This window comes from Cervus elaphus, chromosome 10 (assembly GCF_910594005.1).
Source record: "Cervus elaphus chromosome 10, mCerEla1.1, whole genome shotgun sequence".
Taxonomy (NCBI): Eukaryota; Metazoa; Chordata; class Mammalia; order Artiodactyla; family Cervidae; genus Cervus; species Cervus elaphus.
In genome coordinates, this window is record NC_057824.1 from 49319354 (window position 1) to 49338103 (window position 18750).

General features: G+C 55.2%; 2 protein-coding genes across 2 annotated transcripts; both read right to left on the reverse strand.

Annotated features, from left to right (window-relative positions):
• Positions 1 to 1070: 1070 nt before the first annotated feature.
• LOC122701789 (mucin-3B-like) lies at positions 1071 to 8749 on the reverse strand. The gene is made up of 11 exons (XM_043915089.1): positions 6420 to 8749; positions 6215 to 6316; positions 5170 to 5285; positions 4999 to 5057; positions 4226 to 4374; positions 3777 to 3842; positions 3256 to 3418; positions 2895 to 3071; positions 2736 to 2812; positions 2417 to 2469; positions 1071 to 2248 (listed from the first exon to the last, which is right to left on the reverse strand). The coding sequence occupies exons 1-11, from the start codon at positions 7918 to 7920 to the stop codon at positions 2207 to 2209; spliced, it is 2505 nt and encodes an 834-aa protein (XP_043771024.1). The 5' UTR covers positions 7921 to 8749; the 3' UTR covers positions 1071 to 2206.
• Positions 8750 to 9415: 666 nt separating this feature from the next.
• On the reverse strand, positions 9416 to 18532 carry LOC122702031 (mucin-3B-like). The gene is made up of 14 exons (XM_043915547.1): positions 18432 to 18532; positions 13287 to 15620; positions 12972 to 13035; positions 12645 to 12731; positions 12335 to 12560; positions 12033 to 12148; positions 11706 to 11792; positions 11454 to 11621; positions 11094 to 11258; positions 10767 to 10853; positions 10515 to 10682; positions 10155 to 10319; positions 9828 to 9914; positions 9416 to 9743 (listed from the first exon to the last, which is right to left on the reverse strand). Exons 1-14 carry the CDS (start codon positions 18490 to 18492, stop codon positions 9416 to 9418), a joined length of 4143 nt encoding a protein of 1380 aa, XP_043771482.1. The 5' UTR covers positions 18493 to 18532.
• Between the last annotated feature and the right edge of the window lie 218 nt (positions 18533 to 18750).

Sequence of the window (18750 nt, forward strand, 5' to 3'; positions counted from 1 at the left end):
AGGTGGCCAAAGGGCAGCCGGGCCACCCTCTTCCTCTCTAAGAGACCAGAACCACCCTCCGCAGGGTCTCTAGGCAGCAGAAGCCAGAGTCACGGGTGGGGCAGGGCAGGACGGGAGGGAGGGACAGGCAGTCAGAGGTGTGAGTGCATGACGGTTGTTAAGAGGTGGGGGCCAACAAATGCCAGAAAGACGGTGACTGTGGAGGGAGGGGCGCCAGAGCCTGGGCATGGGGCTGCGGGCCAGGCCAGGCCGAGGGAAGAACCCTCCACCTTTGCCCCCGGGGGGGCCTCCCTTCTGGTCTTCTTTCCCCATCATCCATCCAGTGCTGGCCCCTTCCGAAGAAGGGCAGTGGCTTCTTCCCCCAGGCTACCTCTGACCTCAGTGCCTCTCCCGGGTGGGGCTGCCTCTCACACCTGAGGCTTTATGGTCCTGGTCTCCACCCTCACAGTGGCCACCGCCAGTACCCTCTTCTGTCCTGAACAAAAGTCCCAGGGGCTTTCCGACACCCCCACCCAAGGAAGCAGGTTGTGCCAGCCCTGACCCCCCCTCAGCTCTGGTCTGACAGGACTGGCTGCCCACAATAGTGGGAACAAGAGGGTCCCAGGTACGGCAGGCTCTGGCAGGAGTGTGTCTGCCACCGAGGCTTCTAGTCTCAAGGTCTTCGGGGATGCTTGGCTTACCCATCAGAGCCAAAGGCAGCTATGACCATTGTGGCCAGTGGCGGTGGTCACCACTCCAGTGGGTGACCCCACCAGAGTCACCCACCACCCAAAGCCAGCTCTGAGCTCTTAACATTAAGGGGCACAGATGACAAACTCCACAGGCTTCCACCCCCTGCTCCCACCCACTCCCTGAAAAAAACGGGTCCTCCAGTCTTTACATTCCTTTTGAAGACAGTCATGGCCCTTGAGAGCTGGCCAAACAACCCTTTCTTCCTCAATGGGAGAAACCAGCACTCCCAGGCGCCCCCCACAATATCTCTTCCAATGTACTTGCTCCTCAACCGATGGGAGCATGAGGGGAAAAAAAGGCACAGAGCAGGTATTTTGTTTTGTTTTGTTTTGTTTACAACAAATATTACATTATGTACAGTTGGGTGAACTGGAGACTTGCAGACTTCCTGTCCCCAAGTGAGGTCTTCCTGCAAAGGAAGGCTGGGCTTCTGGCTTCACAGGTCATAGCAGAGATGGGGATGAACCAGGGAGAGGAAAGGGGAGGAGAGGTCGGGAGGGGTAGGAAATGGGGGGCACTAAGAGAGAAGAGGAAGAGTTAGGGGAACAGGGAGGAGGGGCTGAGGGAGCTTTCCCACCTCAGGGCCCCTCTTCCCCTCATCTTCAGGGACCTGGGAACCTGCCTGCCACCCTCCACCCACCGGGATCCAGGGCCCTTAGGGGTGACAGGAAGGATGGGGACTCAGAATGGGGGGCCTGGCCTAGAGAACACCAGTTGGGGGTCCTAAGATGCAGAGGGCATCTGTACCTACCTAGGGAGGGGAGGTGGGGAGGAGCGAGGATTTAGGAGTGGGGCACGGAGATGTGGGGGGCAGGGGGCATTTAGGGTTGAGGGTAGAAAGAGGAGGAAGGGGAAAGTATAGGAACAGGGAGACACAGGGCAGGAGTGTGGGGGAGGAGGGACTTAAGAAGAAGTGGGTTCAGAGGGGAGAGGGTTAAGAAGTGGTGGAGGGGCACAGCAGGGAGTTACAGGAGGACAGGGTAAGAGGCTGGGACAGGCTGCAGGCTGCTTACAGGTACCGGGGGAGGACCTGGCTGGCAGTAGGGGTGCACACAGGAAAAGGAGAGACAGAGGCGCGAGCCTCGGGGAAGGACATGGGAACTGGGATGTGAGTGAAGCCATATGAGATGAAGGCCAACAGGAAGGTGCATTGGACAGAGGTCGGACCCAGGACACCTGGCTTTACTGAAACCCACAGGAGGTGTCAGGAGGAGTGGGCCACTTGCACTTTACAGATGACAAAACCGAAGTTCGGAGAAGTTATTGATTTGCCCAAGGTCCCACAGTGGAAGAGTGTGGATTTGAACTGGGTCTCCAGGTAGATTTTACCCAAGCTGGGGGATGAGGGTAGATGGAGGTCTGTTATGCCCTAGGAAACCAGAAGACTGAGCTGCAAAAGCCTGCAGCCATCTCTCCAAATGCAGTGCAGATGGTTCTCTCTGCTGTCTGGGCAGGTGGAGAGGGCAATGTGGGCTCACAGTGAGGACAAGGCCACTTCAGGTCTGTCAATATACACCTGCCATAAAATTCACAAGACGGGGAGTGAGAACAGGGAATCACCCTTCAGGGGCCTGGCTAAGAGGTCACTGCCTCCTGGCCCAGCGAGCCCCCTGCCCTGGGAGAGGGGCATCAGGAGCTGGACCTGCGACAGCTCCTTACCATCAACCCATCTCCGACCCCTTACCGTGGCATTGGTGTCCACGGTGTCCAAGGCCACATGGAAGTTTTCTTCATTAACTAGAGAGAGAAAAGAGAACAGGGGAAGGAAGAGGAAGAGGTGGGGAGGAAAAGGGGGAGGGAAGAAAATGTGAGGAAGGCGGGGCCTCAGGGGGCTTCCATGCAGGGAGGGCCTGTGCAGGACCTGGGCCTTAGAGGGGGGCGCGTGGAAGCAGCGAGGGCAGGAGGTAAACGCCTGTCTTGGACAGGAGAAGTCCTCTAGTCTCCCCGGGAGGAAATGGTGCCCAGGGAGGCACCCCCCACCCTCGCCAGAAGTCAACACTCACTGTCATCTTCGAAGCCCGAGTTAGAAAAAGTCCCCGCAGTGTTCTCATCCCAGGTCTCGAACCACTTCCTGTCGTCCCTGGACCGGCCAGAAGGGCGCCGCGTCGTCAGGGCAGGGTAACCCGGTCGGAGACGCCTTTCCCGTCACCCAGCTCACTCACCTGCCTTGGCCTTGCCTGTCCCTCCTCCGGGAGCGCACAACGAACACGCTCAGCGCCACCACCAGCAGCAACAGAAGCAGGGCCCCGGCTCCCGCCAGGCCCCCGACCAGCGCCTTCCAGGAGATGGCCACCTCGCAGCGCGGGCCCGAGAACCAGTGCGTGTCCGTGGAGAAGCAGCTGGGGGAGGGGGCCACAGGTCACATCACCTCACCACCTCCCGGGTCTGGTCCATCCACGCCCCTGGACCATCCTGGTCCTGGCAGGTGGGCGGGGCTCCATCCTGGGGCAAGTGGGCGGGGCCTCTGGCCGGCCGCGGTTAGGGGTCGGGGATTGGCCCAGCTGGCTGTGGGCGGGGCCTCACCGGCAAGAAGGACCACTCTTCGGCAGAACGCATTGGCCCTGATGGCAGTCAATGGCGCCTTCCACGCCGGCCGTGCAATTGGTGACACAGCGGAGCTGGTTCTCCTCCAGGAAAGGGAAGTAGAAATCCTCGTAACCTTTGGCAGCAGCGCGGCGACAGATAGCTGGGGGGTAGGTAGGGGGTTGCAGACGTAAAGACCTCATGCATTCTACTCTGGGGCCTGGCCATGGTAATTCTGAAAATGGATAGAGGACTGCATTTCTGCTGGTGGCGTGTCGGCGGGTAGACCGAGGGATTAGATGAGTGCAGGCTAGGCCCGTCACCCTCTCCTCACCTTCTCTGCTGATCCTTCCTCACGTGGAAGCTACTAACAAGGACCTGAGAGGCAGCCCTGCCAGGTCGGTACCACTTGCCTCCCCAAAAGGGCTCCCCTCCTCCCTGGGAATTTCAATGGACAGCTGTCCCTTGTGGGAGGGATCCCTGCCACCTGGGGCCACTCAGCCCTTTGCCCCACCTCTCACCTTCCGGTGACAGCTCCGTCCTGGTGGCGTTGTTCACCTTGATGGAGTCAGGCTTAAAACACAGGACTGCGGGCCACAGGCACAGGTGGAGTCGGGGGAGGCATGGGAAGGGACAGAGAGCGCTTTGTCAGTATGGGCGAGGTTTGGATGGGCCATGAAGGAAGGCTCCTTGGGCCTCCCTCATGTCCCCTGAAGAGCCAGGGGTCCTCGGCCACCCGGGAGACCTTGAGCAACTCTCTCTTCCGCAGCTCCTAGGTTCTGACAACCCTTCCTTAGGCTCACCCTTGACCCAGGTTTCTGTGGACCCGTCTCCCTTCTCCTATCCTGCCTGAGGTACCGCAGAGCTGACACCTGCCCCCCGTAAGCCCCTGTGTGAGCTGGAGCAGGCTGGGATGGTGGCTGTGACCCTGACCCCTCCCTCCAGCCCCAGGCCCCCAGCCTCTGTTCACCCTGGTCATTCTGGCAGTTGTCCCCGTCCTGGCTGACATTCTGGAGCTCCTCCTTCAAGGCCACCTTCACCTTCTCATACTCCTCCTCCAGTTGGGTGCTGAAGGGTAACTCCAGCAGGACTAGATATTCCACCACGATGCTGCCATTCCTGGGGGTGGGAGCGGGGTGCAGAGAGCCTTAAAAGGTGCCCAGGCCCAAGCCACCATGCAACTGTAGAAGAGCATTTCCAGACCAGCCACAGCTATGCGGGTGTTGGCAGGAAGGGGCAGAGGCAAGGAGATGGGGTTCCAGACTGATTGTGTCCAGAAGGGGCTGCTAGCTTCTCTGCCTTGGGCAGCCTGGGTCGGCGGGACAAGGAGTGATTGACATTCTCTTTGTGTTCCCTCAAGCCATAATCAAACCGTGCCCTCCTGGGCTCTCTGCCTCCCTCTTGCTGACCCGTCCACTATATCAGGTGCCAACCAGAGAGACCAGCTATGGTCCAGACACCAGGCACCAAGCCTCAGGCACCTCCTCCCTGTAGATCCCAATCACTCTGCATCCAACATGCTTCAAGGGAAGGGGAGACATCCCTCTTACAGAGGAATGAATCCTGAAGGTGATCCCCAAACACCCTCCATGGACTAGTTCCTTCGCCTCCTCCATCCATCCCTCTCTATGACATTGAGTGACTCCAAAAGCAAAGGATGGCTTCGTTGGCCCTTTTTTGTGCACCCCTCCCACCACCACACACACTTGACACTGCCTCCACAGCCCCGGAAAGGGGTCCTACCTCAGAGAAAGGATCTGCACCTCCTTGAATCCCTGCACGTTTTGGTAAATCTTCTTTATCTGAAATGCCAAGGATCCCAGCTCACATCTGAATCTCCAATCAGAGGGCACCTCCGGGCCCAAGCTACACTGCAAGGGCATACCTCTGAATTTTCCCCCGCTTACTCCTCACCTGATCCTGGAAGGCTTTCGTGAAATCCTTGTAGACCTTAGAACTGTTGTCATTGAGGTCCGGGGAGAACTCCTGGTTGACAGACACCTCCATGCCCACTTCAGCGTCCACCTTGTCTGCACAACATGCCTTGCTCTGGTCATTTCACGTTCCGTTCCTGTCTAACATCACTACCACCATCCCAACCCAGAGGATGCTCCCATGGACCCTCTGAGGACTGACGGAATAGCAGGAAAGAGAGAGGTAGGAATTCTGGAAGGTGTTGTTCCGAGATGTGAGAAATACTGCAAGTGGGAGTGTCCAGCAGTCAGTTCTGTAGTCTCTCGGCTCCCCCAGTGAAGCAGAATAACAAAGGTGCCTATGTCTAACCCCCAAACCTGGGAATATGTTATGCTACATGACAGGGAGCAATCAAAGTGGCAGATGGAACTAAGGGTACTAATCTGCTGATTTAATATTGGAAAATTAACAAGGAATATCCAGTGGGCCTAGTATAATCATAAGGTCCATAGAGAGAGGAGGAAGGAGGCAGAAAAGTCAGAATCACTCAAAGAATGACGTAAGTATGGAAATAAGGAACAGACATGCAATGCTGCTGGCATCAAAGGGAGCCAGGGGGCCTTGTGACAAAGAGGATGGGCAGCTCTCAAGTCTGGGAAAGGGCATAGGAATGGATTCTTCCCGAGGGCCACCAGAAAGAACCAGTCCTAGGCAACACCTTAATTTTAGCCCTTCATGACTCGTATCAGGCTTCCAATCAACAGAATTGCAAAATAATAAATTTGTATTGTTGATCTGCTAAGTTTGTGGTAATTTGCTACAGGAGAAATTAGAACCTAATACAACTCCAAGCAACACAAACTGGGAGGAGATATCAAAAAAGAGAGTGACCCCAGCGACCTCCTGGAGGTAAGGGTGGAGAGTAGTCATGGTCTGGGATTGAGGAGAGCACGAGGGAGAAAGCACAGATGAAGAGATTTGGCAAAATGATTGGGCCCATTTGAGGCGTGGCACCTCCTGAGAGAAAGTGCAGAGAGCAACTCACCCGTATTTATCTCTTCCACAGCGAACTCGCATTTGGGGCCATAGAAAGTGCTAAGGCAGGAGCAGTGGTCCTGTGTCCAGGTGCCACCATTGTCACAACGGTCTGGGTAGCAAGAAAAAGGGGAAGTTCAGGCCAGGACTGACCTTGGTCATGGGAATTTAGCAGGAGAGGGAGGAGAGGCAACAAGGGAGCAAGTGATCCAAACCTGGGGTGGTGGTCTGCCTGGACTGTGTGGTCGTCTGGGTTGTGGTTGAAGTTGTCCTGGATGACGTAACGGTGGAGAGAGTCTTGGTGGTGCTCGCTGGTATCCCTGAAGTACTGCTGATGGCTGGGCTGGGGGCTGTCAACTTGCTTGTAGTCACGATGGAAGATGAAGAGCTGCTACTTGGCTTCACGGTCGGTGGGAGGCTAGTGAAGCCCGTTACACGTGGGGTAGTTACAAAGCTGGTGCTGATCCAGGTCCCAGTGGTGGATCTTTGTGTGCTCGGGAAAACCATGCTAATGGGAGTGGTTCCAGTGCTGATAGAACCAGGAGCAGCGGTCTGGTTGGTGGGGTGAGTTTCCAGAAAGGAAGTGGAAGTGTCCGGTTTCACAGGGAAGAGAGTTGTCATGGTTGTGGAACTGGGAGAGGTGGCCATCTCAGTAGTAGAGGTAAAAACTGACAATGGAACGGTGGGTGTAGAGGTAACATTGGTGTTTGGACCCACTTCTATACATGGTGTAGTGGGAGAAGCAGACACTATTGTAACTGATATGGATTCTGGACACGGGGTGGTGGAAGACAGAGTCAGCATGGTTGTCGTTCGGGTGGGAGAGGTTGTCAGGGAAGTCACGGTGGGGGAAGTTCTTGTCGTTTCAGTTGATGAAAAAGTAGGAAAGGTAGTGACAGAGGAAGGGCCTGTGATTTCTGTGCTGGACGCTTGAGAGGAGGTAGAAAAAGAACTACTTGTTGTGGAGGTCTCTGAACTTGGGCTGGTAGAAGATAGAGATGATATTGTTATTGCAGGTATTGAAGAGGAGATGATGGTACCAAAAGGGGTACTTATCGCATTAGTAGAGGTACTCAATATGGGGAAAGCTGAAGAGGGAGAAACACCTGAAGTACTGAGAGCTGTTATGGAGGTGGGTGGTGTTACCATGTTTGAGGTCCCAGTCTTAACAACTTCTGTGGTTGAGGGAGTGCTAAGAGACGCTGTGATCAAGGTGGCAGGGGGAGACGTATATGTGGGAGTGGGGACTTCAGTTCTGGCTGTGGTAAACGTCCCAGTCGGAGGTGAAGGGGTGGACATGGCCTGGGTGGCAGGGATTGTGGGTAGGGTAAATGGAGGGGTGGTGTCTGTGGTTTCGGTGGGTACCAGTTCTGTGGTTGGGAAAGATGGAAATGATACAGGCAAACTGGATGCTGTCAAGGTACTACTGGTCACTGGAGTAGAGACTGGAGATGTCTGAACATGGACTGTACTTGTGTGAGTGACTGAGGGTGTGATTGGAGAAAGAGAAGTAATATCTGTTGTGAGAGACTCTAAAGAAATGGTGCTGATAGGAGTGGCTGTGGTTCTTAAAGCAGATGAAGCAAGCAGGGTTGTGTCCCTCGTCTTGGCTGTTTGTGTAGAAGCTGCAGTGGAGGACAGTCCCATGGAACTGGACTGATACGTGTATGTATCAGTGGTGGTGGGTGCCAAAGTGGTTTCAGCCGTTTCCTGCATTGAATTAGACGTGCTCAAGGCAGATGAGGTGGTACTGTCTGCCTGAGTGGTCCAGGTACTGCTGGTAGGCACAAGAGAAGGGCTTAAAGATGCAGCTGGAATGCTGCTAGAGAGGAAGGCAGTTGCTGTACTTTGGGTGGAAGGGAACACGGATGTGCCACTAGGCCCAGTGGCTAAGGTTGTGATGATGTTAGAGGTTGTGCTTGTATTATGGGTAGTAGGGGAAGATGGGATGATATCTGTGGTGGGGAGGGTGGAGCTAGACAGCGTAACGGTGGAGCTAGACAGCGTAACGGTGGAGCTGAGGTCGGGCTTGAAGGTTGAGGAACCAACGGGATTCCCGGATGTGGACTCACTGGTGGCTGGTGTCACGGTAGATGCTTCTGTACTGACAGAAGATGGAGGTACAGTCGTGGATGTCTGCACAGTGGTGGAGACAGGGAGGGATGCAGTGGATGCAGATGTGGCTGTGCTCGTGGTGGAGTAGGTGGTTGAAGAGGTGAGGATCGCAGTGGTATGGACTGTTGTGGGGGTGATTGTGGTCACCAAGTGTGTGCTAGCAGCCTGGGTGGTTTCTGTAGTGGAGGGCGGGGACAGAGGGGTTGTGGTCGAGGTGGGGGCTGCAGTGTCCGTGGGAGTGGTGATTTCTGTCGTGGACCTGGTAGGAGTACTGGTGGAAGGTGAAGGGACAGAAGTGGTGTAGGGAGTGGGGATACTGGATAGAGGGCTCGTGCTTCTGGAGGAAGTGGAGGCTGGCTCTGTGGTTGTGGTAGGAGTGGATGAAGGCACACTCGTGGACGATGTCAAGGTATTGGTGGTGATGGCAGTCGAGGTGGTAGATGGCGGAGAATATAGTGTGCTGGTGGGAGTGGCTGAGGATGTGACTGAAAAAGGAGAGGACACCTCTGTCATAACAGACTCGGTAGAGGTGCTGCTAGGACTAGTCGCTGTGGTTGTGTGCAGTGCACCGGTGCTTGTGGCAGGTGAGGTGGTACTCGTTGCCTGAGCCGTCCTTGTAGTGGTGGTAGACACGGGAGACGTGCCTAGAGATGTAGCTGGAATGGTGGTAGTGACGGAGGGAGTCACTATGCTGTGGGTGGTAGCGGACATGGATGTCTCAGTAGGCACAGTGACCGAGTGTGTGACAACACTGAAGGTTGTGTCTGTATTCTGGGTGGTGGGGGAAGATGGGATGTTGATTGTGGTGGTGGCTGAGGTGCTGGACATCGCAAGTGTGGAGCTGAGGTCACGTGTGGAGCTCAATGAGGCAGTGGTACTCGTGGATGTGGACTCACTGGTGGGTGTTGTCGGGGTAGGGGTATCTGTACTGACAGAGGATGGAGGCACAGTTGGGGATGTCTGCACAGTGGTGGAGACAGGGAGGGATGCAGTGGATGCAGATGTGGCTGTGCTCGTGGTGGAGTAGGTGGTTGAAGAGGTGAGGATCGCAGTGGTATGGACTGTTGTGGGGGAGATTGTGGTCACCAAGTGTGTGCTAGCAGCCTGGGTGGTTTCTGTAGTGGAGGGCGGGGACAGAGGGGTTGTGGTCGAGGTGGGGGCTGCAGTGTCCGTGGGAGTGGTGATTTCTGTCGTGGACCTGGTAGGAGTACTGGTGGAAGGTGAAGGGACAGAAGTGGTGTAGGGAGTGGGGATACTGGATAGAGGGCTCGTGCTTCTGGAGGAAGTGGAGGCTGGCTCTGTGGTTGTGGTAGGAGTGGATGAAGGCACACTCGTGGACGATGTCAAGGTATTGGTGGTGATGGCAGTCGAGGTGGTGGATGGCGGAGAATATAGTGTGCTGGTGGGAGTGGCTGAGGATGTGACTGAAAAAGGAGAGGACACCTCTGTCATAACAGACTCGGTAGAGGTGCTGCTAGGACTAGTCGCTGTGGTTGTGTGCAGTGCACCGGTGCTTGTGGCAGGTGAGGTGGTACTCGTTGCCTGAGCCGTCCTTGTAGTGGTGGTAGACACGGGAGACGTGCCTAGAGATGTAGCTGGAATGGTGGTAGTGACGGAGGGAGTCACTATGCTGTGGGTGGTAGCGGACATGGATGTCTCAGTAGGCACAGTGACCGAGTTTGTGACAACACTGAAGGTTGTGTCTGTATTCTGGGTGGTGGGGGAAGATGGGATGTTGATTGTGGTGGTGGCTGAGGTGCTGGACATCGCAAGTGTGGAGCTGAGGTCACGTGTGGAGCTCAATGAGGCAGTGGTACTCGTGGATGTGGACTCACTGGTGGGTGTTGTCGGGGTAGGGGTATCTGTACTGACAGAGGATGGAGGCACAGTTGGGGATGTCTGCACAGTGGTGGAGACAGGGAGGGATGCAGTGGATGCAGATGTGGCTGTGCTCGTGGTGGAGTAGGTGGTTGAAGAGGTGAGGATCGCAGTGGTATGGACTGTTGTGGGGGAGATTGTGGTCACCAAGTGTGTGCTAGCAGCCTGGGTGGTTTCTGTAGTGGAGGGCGGGGACAGAGGGGTTGTGGTCGAGGTGGGGGCTGCAGTGTCCGTGGGAGTGGTGATTTCTGCCGTGGACCTGGTAGGAGTACTGGTGGAAGGTGAAGGGACAGAAGTGGTGTAGGGAGTGGGGATACTGGATAGAGGGCTCGTGCTTCTGGAGGAAGTGGAGGCTGGCTCTGTGGTTGTGGTAGGAGTGGATGAAGGCACACTCGTGGACGATGTCAAGGTATTGGTGGTGATGGCAGTCGAGGTGGTGGATGGCGGAGAATATAGTGTGCTGGTGGGAGTGGCTGAGGATGTGACTGAAAAAGGAGAGGACACCTCTGTCATAACAGACTCGGTAGAGGTGCTGCTAGGACTAGTCGCTGTGGTTGTGTGCAGTGCACCGGTGCTTGTGGCAGGTGAGGTGGTACTCGTTGCCTGAGCCGTCCTTGTAGTGGTGGTAGACACGGGAGACGTGCCTAGAGATGTAGCTGGAATGGTGGTAGTGACGGAGGGAGTCACTATGCTGTGGGTGGTAGCGGACATGGATGTCTCAGTAGGCACAGTGACCGAGTTTGTGACAACACTGAAGGTTGTGTCTGTATTCTGGGTGGTGGGGGAAGATGGGATGTTGATTGTGGTGGTGGCTGAGGTGCTGGACATCGCAAGTGTGGAGCTGAGGTCACGTGTGGAGCTCAATGAGGCAGTGGTACTCGTGGATGTGGACTCACTGGTGGGTGGTGTCGGGGTAGGGGTTTCTGTACTGGCAGAGGATGGAGGCACAGTTGGGGATGTCTGCACAGTGGTGGAGACAGGGAGGGATGCAGTGGATGCAGATGTGGCTGTGCTCGTGGTGGAGTAGGTGGTTGAAGAGGTGAGGATCGCAGTGGTATGGACTGTTGTGGGGGAGATTGTGGTCACCAAGTGTGTGCTAGCAGCCTGGGTGGTTCCTGTAGTGGAGGGCGGGGACAGAGGGGTTGTGGTCGAGGTGGGGGCTGCAGTGTCCGTGGGAGTGGTGATTTCTGTCGTGGACCTGGTAGGAGTACTGGTGGAAGGTGAAGGGACAGAAGTGGTGTAGGGAGTGGGGATACTGGATAGAGGGCTCGTGCTTCTGGAGGAAGTGGAGGCTGGCTCTGTGGTTGTGGTAGGAGTGGATGAAGGCACACTCGTGGACGATGTCAAGGTATTGGTGGTGATGGCAGTCGAGGTGGTAGATGGCGGAGAATATAGTGTGCTGGTGGGAGTGGCTGAGGATGTGACTGAAAAAGGAGAGGACACCTCTGTCATAACAGACTCGGTAGAGGTGCTGCTAGGACTAGTCGCTGTGGTTGTGTGCAGTGCACCGGTGCTTGTGGCAGGTGAGGTGGTACTCGTTGCCTGAGCCGTCCTTGTAGTGGTGGTAGACACGGGAGACGTGCCTAGAGATGTAGCTGGAATGGTGGTAGTGACGGAGGGAGTCACTATGCTGTGGGTGGTAGCGGACATGGATGTCTCAGTAGGCACAGTGACCGAGTTTGTGACAACACTGAAGGTTGTGTCTGTATTCTGGGTGGTGGGGGAAGATGGGATGTTGATTGTGGTGGTGGCTGAGGTGCTGGACATCGCAAGTGTGGAGCTGAGGTCACGTGTGGAGCTCAGTGAGGCAGTGGTACTCGTGGATGTGGACTCACTGGTGGGTGTTGTCGGGGTAGGGGTATCTGTACTGACAGAGGATGGAGGCACAGTTGGGGATGTCTGCAAAGTGGTGGAGACAGGGAGGGATGCAGTGGATGCAGATGTGGCTGTGCTCGTGGTGGAGTAGGTGGTTGAAGAGGTGAGGATCGCAGTGGTATGGACTGTTGTGGGGGTGATTGTGGTCACCAAGTGTGTGCTAGCAGCCTGGGTGGTTCCTGTAGTGGAGGGCGGGGACAGAGGGGTTGTGGTCGAGGTGGGGGCTGCAGTGTCCGTGGGAGTGGTGATTTCTGTCGTGGACCTGGTAGGAGTACTGGTGGAAGGTGAAGGGACAGAAGTGGTGTAGGGAGTGGGGATACTGGATAGAGGGCTCGTGCTTCTGGAGGAAGTGGAGGCTGGCTCTGTGGTTGTGGTAGGAGTGGATGAAGGCACACTCGTGGACGATGTCAAGGTATTGGTGGTGATGGCAGTCGAGGTGGTGGATGGCGGAGAATATAGTGTGCTGGTGGGAGTGGCTGAGGATGTGACTGAAAAAGGAGAGGACACCTCTGTCATAACAGACTCGGTAGAGGTGCTGCTAGGACTAGTCGCTGTGGTTGTGTGCAGTGCACCGGTGCTTGTGGCAGGTGAGGTGGTACTCGTTGCCTGAGCCGTCCTTGTAGTGGTGGTAGACACGGGAGACGTGCCTAGAGATGTAGCTGGAATGGTGGTAGTGACGGAGGGAGTCACTATGCTGTGGGTGGTAGCGGACATGGATGTCTCAGTAGGCACAGTGACCGAGTTTGTGACAACACTGAAGGTTGTGTCTGTATTCTGGGTGGTGGGGGAAGATGGGATGTTGATTGTGGTGGTGGCTGAGGTGCTGGACATCGCAAGTGTGGAGCTGAGGTCACGTGTGGACCTCAATGAGGCAGTGGTACTCGTGGATGTGGACTCACTGGTGGGTGGTGTCGGGGTAGGGGGTTCTGTACTGGCAGAGGATGGAGGCACAGTTGGGGATGTCTGCACAGTGGTGGAGACAGGGAGGGATGCAGTGGATGCAGATGTGGCTGTGCTCGTGGTGGAGTAGGTGATTGAAGAGGTGAGGATCGCAGTGGTATGGACTGTTGTGGGGGAGATTGTGGTCACCAAGTGTGTGCTAGCAGCCTGGGTGGTTCCTGTAGTGGAGGGCGGGGACAGAGGGGTTGTGGTCGAGGTGGGGGCTGCAGTGTCCGTGGGAGTGGTGATTTCTGTCGTGGACCTGGTAGGAGTACTGGTGGAAGGTGAAGGGACAGAAGTGGTGTAGGGAGTGGCGATCTTGGTTGTCAAGGTGGATAGAGGGCTCGTGCTTCTGGAGGAAGTGGAGGCTGGCTCTGTGGTTGTGGTAGGAGTGGATGAAGGCACACTCGTGGATGATGTCAAGGTATTGTTGCCAATAGAAGTCGAAGTGGTGGATGCAGGAGAATATAGTGTGCTGATGGGAGTGGCAGATGATGTGACTGATGGAGGAGAGGACACCTCCGTGGTGACCGGCTGGTTAGAGGTGTCACTGGGAGGAGTCACTGTGGTTGTGTGCAGTGCATCGGTGCTTGTGGCAGGTGAGGTGGTACTGTCTTCCTGAGTGGTCCTGGTAGTGCTGGTAGACATGGAAGAAGTGCCTAGAGATGTAGCTGGCCTGCTGGTAGAGGGGAAAGGAGTCACTGTGCTGTGGGCACTCATGAACATGGATGTTGTACTCGGCCTGGTGGCTGAAGTTGCTTCAACGCTGAAGGTTGTGTCAGTATCTTGGGTAGTGGCAAAAGATGAAATGAAATTTGTGTCTGTGCTTGTAGGTGAGGTGCTAGACAGAGTTAGTGTGGGGCTGAGGTTGGTGGTAGAGGTCAATGCGACAGTGGTACTGGGTGTGGACTCAGTTGTGGCTAGTGTGGTTTTCCTTCCTGTAGAGAAGCTGGTTGATGTGAGACCTGATGTTCTTTGTGATGTTACTGATGTGGATGTTACTATGTTTGGAGTCCCAGTCTTGTCCGTTTCTGTAATCGAGGTGGTTGGCAATGTTGCCGTAATTGAGGTGACTGGGTTTGAAATATAGCTGGGAGTGGTGATTTCTGTTGGGATCGTGGTCATAGTAGTAGTGGGGAATGGAGGGGTGGACGTAGCCTGGGTGGTAGTTATTATCAAAGTGGATAGAGGGGAAGTGTTTGAGGTTGTAGTGAGGACTGGTTCTGTGGTCAGAGCAGGTGAAGACTGAGGCTTACCGACGGGTGATGTCAAGGTATTGGTAGTCACTGAAGTGGAAGTAATGGTTGTCGGATAATTGACTGTATTTGTAGGTGTGTCTGATGATGTGATTGGGGGAGTAGAAGTAATCTCTGTTGTTGCAGATTCTGTAGAAACAATAGTTGTAGTAAGAAATGTGGTTTTCCTGGTGGAAGAAGCATGAGATGTTGGGTCCCTTGTCTCGTCTATTTCTGTAGTGGCTGCAGTGGTGGAGGGTGGTCCCTTGGTAGTGGATGTCATGTGTGTATCAGTGCTGGTTGGCGCAGGGCTGGATTTGGATGTGGTAAATGTGGCAGGACTGGTTGAGGACACGACTGGAGAAACTGAAGTAACTGAGGCAGTGAGAGTTTCTGTGGGAATGTCAGTCACTGGAATGAGTGTTGTTTTCATGGAGCCCATTGTGTTCACAGGAGTTGTGTTTGGTGTACCTATTCCAGTGGTTGCTTCAGTAGCAGCAGATGCAACTGGTGCTGTAGGTGTTGTTAACATATCAGTTGACGTGGGTGCTGGAGTGGTGGCTGTGGATGTTTTAAAAGTACTGAGCATGTCTGGAAGTGAAGTAGTGGTTGTAATCAAGGTACTATCAGTGGTGGGTGAGAAGTTTTTGTCAGTCACTGTTGTTATCAAGGTGTTCCTAGTAGTCAGAGAAGGGGTAGTAGCAGAGTTAGGCACGCTTGTTGGGGTAGGAGACGCAGTTGTGTGGACACTTGCAGCGGCTGGGGTGGTCCTTTTAGTGGTACCAGTCATAGAGGAGATCAGAGTATCTGGGGTTGTGTGTGTGGCTGGGACAAAGGAGGAGGGTGGGGCTGTGGTTGTGGGAGTTTTCCCTGGAGTGGTGACTGTGGGGGGACTGGTCATGGCGGAGGTGACTCTCTTGGTTGTTGACATGGGATAAGCACTGGTGATGGCTGTCCGTGGTGTCTCTGTCCCCGGTGTGGTGGGGTGAGAGCTGGGGAAGGACACGTGGGTCTGGCTCACGCAGGTGGTGGTGGGATAAGTGGTGGTGATTATGAGGCTTGTTGGATTGGTGCACTCTGTCGAGCCCATGTAGACGATCATGGTAGGTGGGCTGGTTTCAACCTTGAAGACAAACTTGGACGTGGGGATTGTTGGGGGGTTGGAATTGATGGGTGATCTGAGCAATGTTTCAGACAGGGATTTCGAGTTGGGGGAGGTGCGGATGGTCTTGGGTATGTTTTCCCTAGCATCGGGAGTGGGAGGAGTTTGGGGGGTGTTCAGTGGCCACTTTGCTGTGCCTTTGGAGTGTGGGGAATTCCTCAGAGCAGTGCGCCAAAGCTCATTAGAGGTGGATGTGGCCGTGGCTGAAGTTCCTGTATTGGCGTAGAACAGAGGAACTCAGTGGTAGGTCGGCCTGTCACCTTAACACCACATAGGTTACTCACTTCCCCATGTTCCAGGTACATGTCACAGAAGGTAGGACGTGCCACCTTCCTCCATCAGAAGCACTTTTGCACGGGTTTCCTTCCAGTTTCTAAAGGCCAACATCTGTCTACTCCCCGGGGCAGCCTTACCAAGAGAAATTGGGATGGGAAGGAAACCTTAATCCTTTGCCCACGTGTCTTCCAGCCTTGGGATTGAGATAGACAGGGACCTGGGACCCTTCACTGCAGTGCTGCAGTGATTTCACCTAGACCCACCTCTCCCCAGGCAACAAAATACGGAGAAACTATATGGGACTACTGTGCTATGCTGTGCTTAGTCACTCAGTCAGGTCTGACTCTTTGTGGACCCCATGGACTAGAGCCCTCCAGGCTCCTCCGTCTATGGGATTCTCCAGGCAGGAATACTGGAGTGGGTTGCCATGTTCTCCTCCAGGGGATCTTCCTGACCCAGGGATCAAACCCAGGTCTCCCACATTGCAGGTGGATTCTTTACTGTCTGAGCTACCAAGGAAGCCCACATGGGACTATTATATGGAACTAAAATAACTGCATGCATTGGCAGTTGGGGCAATATTATGGACAAAAGATACAAAGAGACCAAAAACTCAAGCGCCATTTTTAAAGAGCCCAGAACAAAGAAGCAAAAGCAGGGAGTCAGGAGCAAAGAGCAGGGTACTGTGCTTGCCACCTTCACACAATGCCACTTAAGCAGTGGACAAAACACCTAAGCCACCCCTCTGGCCCATCCCCTGGACACACATGTACCCTCGCCCCACATAAGGTACAAGCTCGCCTCCCCCTCCTCAGGGAGTTATTAATAGCAAGCAAGGGAACCTGCTATTTATTCTCACTTCCCTCTTCTGCAGCAGAGGCCCCAGTAAAGTCTTGCCTGAAATTTTGGTCTGGCCTCTTGTCAATTTCTATGGATTGGAGAAACCCAAGAACCCTGGTCAGTATCTGGATGGCAGTGCTGAGCATGCAGGTTCAGCGTGCTCCTTCCTGCCATCACCTCTCCCATCCCTTCCTCCTCACACACCCACGTCCCCCTTACTCTGCTCCTCCCACCTTCACCTGCTGCCCAGAGTCTTTGTCCTTCTGGTTCTATGCCCCACCCTCTGGCCCACCTCTGCCCCTCTCCCTGTGACCCACTGCTGTCTAGGCTGACTCTCCTCTTTGGAGAGAGAGAGACAGAGAACCCAGCCAAACCTGGGGTGGGGACACATCATGGAATTCAAGAGACGAGGGGTCAGAGAGCAGCAATGTCAAAGAGAATACCAAAGGGGAAAACAGACTAAAGCTCAGACTTCATTGAGTTTGAGGGGCAAGGAGACTGGACCACACGCAGGCTGAGGGTCAGGACAGAAAGGAAACTTCCAGAAAGAGACACCTCAGCAGGCAGGCATGAGTCCTCAAGACTTTTAATGTGCAGCCTTGAGTGTTGATAATAAACACAGATACATTTTCTATCATCTATTTAAGCCAAGGGATTAATTAGTTTACAAACACGAGTCCTCCCTACAGATATTGTCAACCCCACCTTGTAATTCATGAGAGTGAGGGTCAAAAATCTCATGATGCTGAGGGTGACCAGCAGACACAGCAGTTACAAGCAGGAGACACCCAGACCTCCTGCCCTCTCGGGGTTAGTGTCCTCAACTAGACTCATCATGTCTTTGCTCTGAGAGCTGGGATTTCACTTCTCAGCTTTGCTGGGGTGTCGTGGAGGTAAGGCAGGGGATTCTGAAGATTCCTGGCCCAGAGCCCTTGTCACCAAGAGCCGACACTGGAGATAAGTGAGAGGGTGGACTGGGGGGGACCTCTGTGATGGGAAGGTCTAGGATTGGGGCTCAGGAGCAGACCCTGGGGCAGGAGCAGAGGGAAGAGAAGTGCAGAGGAATTCCAAGGTTCCTAAGGGGTGGGAGGGACCCCATACTAGGTGGTCTCAGAACCACCCTTTGGGAGCCATCAGAATCTCCCCCCACCACCCTGCCAAGGACAGCTGTGTCCAGAAACGTGGGCTGGGTCGGGGTGGGAGAGTCAGGGGCAGCGCTGGAGGAGGGGCCACCGTGACCAAAAGTGGAGATGCCCCAGAGAAAGGAGGGGTTCCCAGGGCAGACACAGGTCCCTCAGGAGGGCTGAATGGGCGGAAGTAAAGGGAGGGATGGGGCTTCCCTGGGGAAGTGGTAAAGAATCTGCCTGCAATGCAAGAGACGCAGGAGGCGTGGGTTCAATCCCTGGGTTGGGAAGATCCCCTGGAGAAGGAAATGGCAGCCCACTCCAGTACTCTCGCCTGGGAAATCCCATGGACAGAGGAGCCCAACGGGCTACAGTCCATGGGGTTGCCAAGAGGCAGACAGCACTAAAGCGACCAGGCAGGCGCGCACAAAGGGAGGGAGAATCCAGGATGGAGAAAGCATCAGAGCTGGGGGAGCAGGAGCAGCAGGAGGAAGGGGGCTCCGAAACCTGAGTCCAAGTGGGAAGAGCACTCTTCCAGAAAGAGGTTATCCCATCCAACTGATGCACACAGACTCCTGCAAACCTGCTCAGCCCCTGGGGGAGAGCAGCCCCTGGGACCCAGCTGCCCTCCCCTCCCCCTGCCTCAGTTCTGCCCGCACAGAGAGCTCTGAGGGACCCCTCCTTGGGCTCCTTAGACCTCAGGGTCCCCCCAAACAGGCACACACACTCTGCCCTGGGACATCAGGACGGTCTCCGCAGCCCTCCCCCACCGCGCCTCCTCACCTATGGACCCCAGGAAGGCCCTGAGCATCCAGAGGAGACGCAGCACCCTGAAGAGCTGCATGGGTCCGGAGGCGCCGCGGAGGCTGGGAGCAGGGCCAGCGCCAGCACAGGGGACTGCGGCGGGGAGGTGGCACCAGACGAAGTTATCTGCCCTGCTGGGTGTGGTAGCTAAGCATAGCTTCACCTTTGCAAGGCTCCACCTACCCCCTTTCCCCCCACCCCTTCCCTGGATCTGATGTTGCTGCAGGGAGGGTGGACTACCTAGAAGATAAGACAAGCCCAGGAGGTGTCAGCAGGGAAGAACTCCAACCCCAGGCTG

What these genes read in the sequence shown, in the direction of transcription:
- LOC122701789 (XM_043915089.1), bottom strand. Translation starts at nt 7,920, where the DNA reads ATGCAGGAAACGGCTGAAACCACTTTGGCACCCACCACCACTGATACA. An exon ending in CTCGGGCTTCGAAGATGACA is followed by an intron (nt 2,470 to 2,735) that starts GTGAGTGTTGAC and finishes TTCTCTCTCTAG; the next exon opens with TTAATGAAGAAAACTTCCAT. An exon ending in CCGTGGACACCAATGCCACG is followed by an intron (nt 2,249 to 2,416) that starts GTAAGGGGTCGG and finishes ATTTTATGGCAG; the next exon opens with GTGTATATTGACAGACCTGA.
- LOC122702031 (XM_043915547.1), bottom strand. Translation starts at nt 18,492, where the DNA reads ATGCAGCTCTTCAGGGTGCTGCGTCTCCTCTGGATGCTCAGGGCCTTC. An exon ending in TACCCCGACACCACCCACCA is followed by an intron (nt 10,854 to 11,093) that starts GTGAGTCCACAT and finishes CCACCATTCCAG; the next exon opens with CTACATCTCTAGGCACGTCT. An exon ending in CTCACCTGCCACAAGCACCG is followed by an intron (nt 9,744 to 9,827) that starts GTGCACTGCACA and finishes CTCCTTTTTCAG; the next exon opens with TCACATCCTCAGCCACTCCC.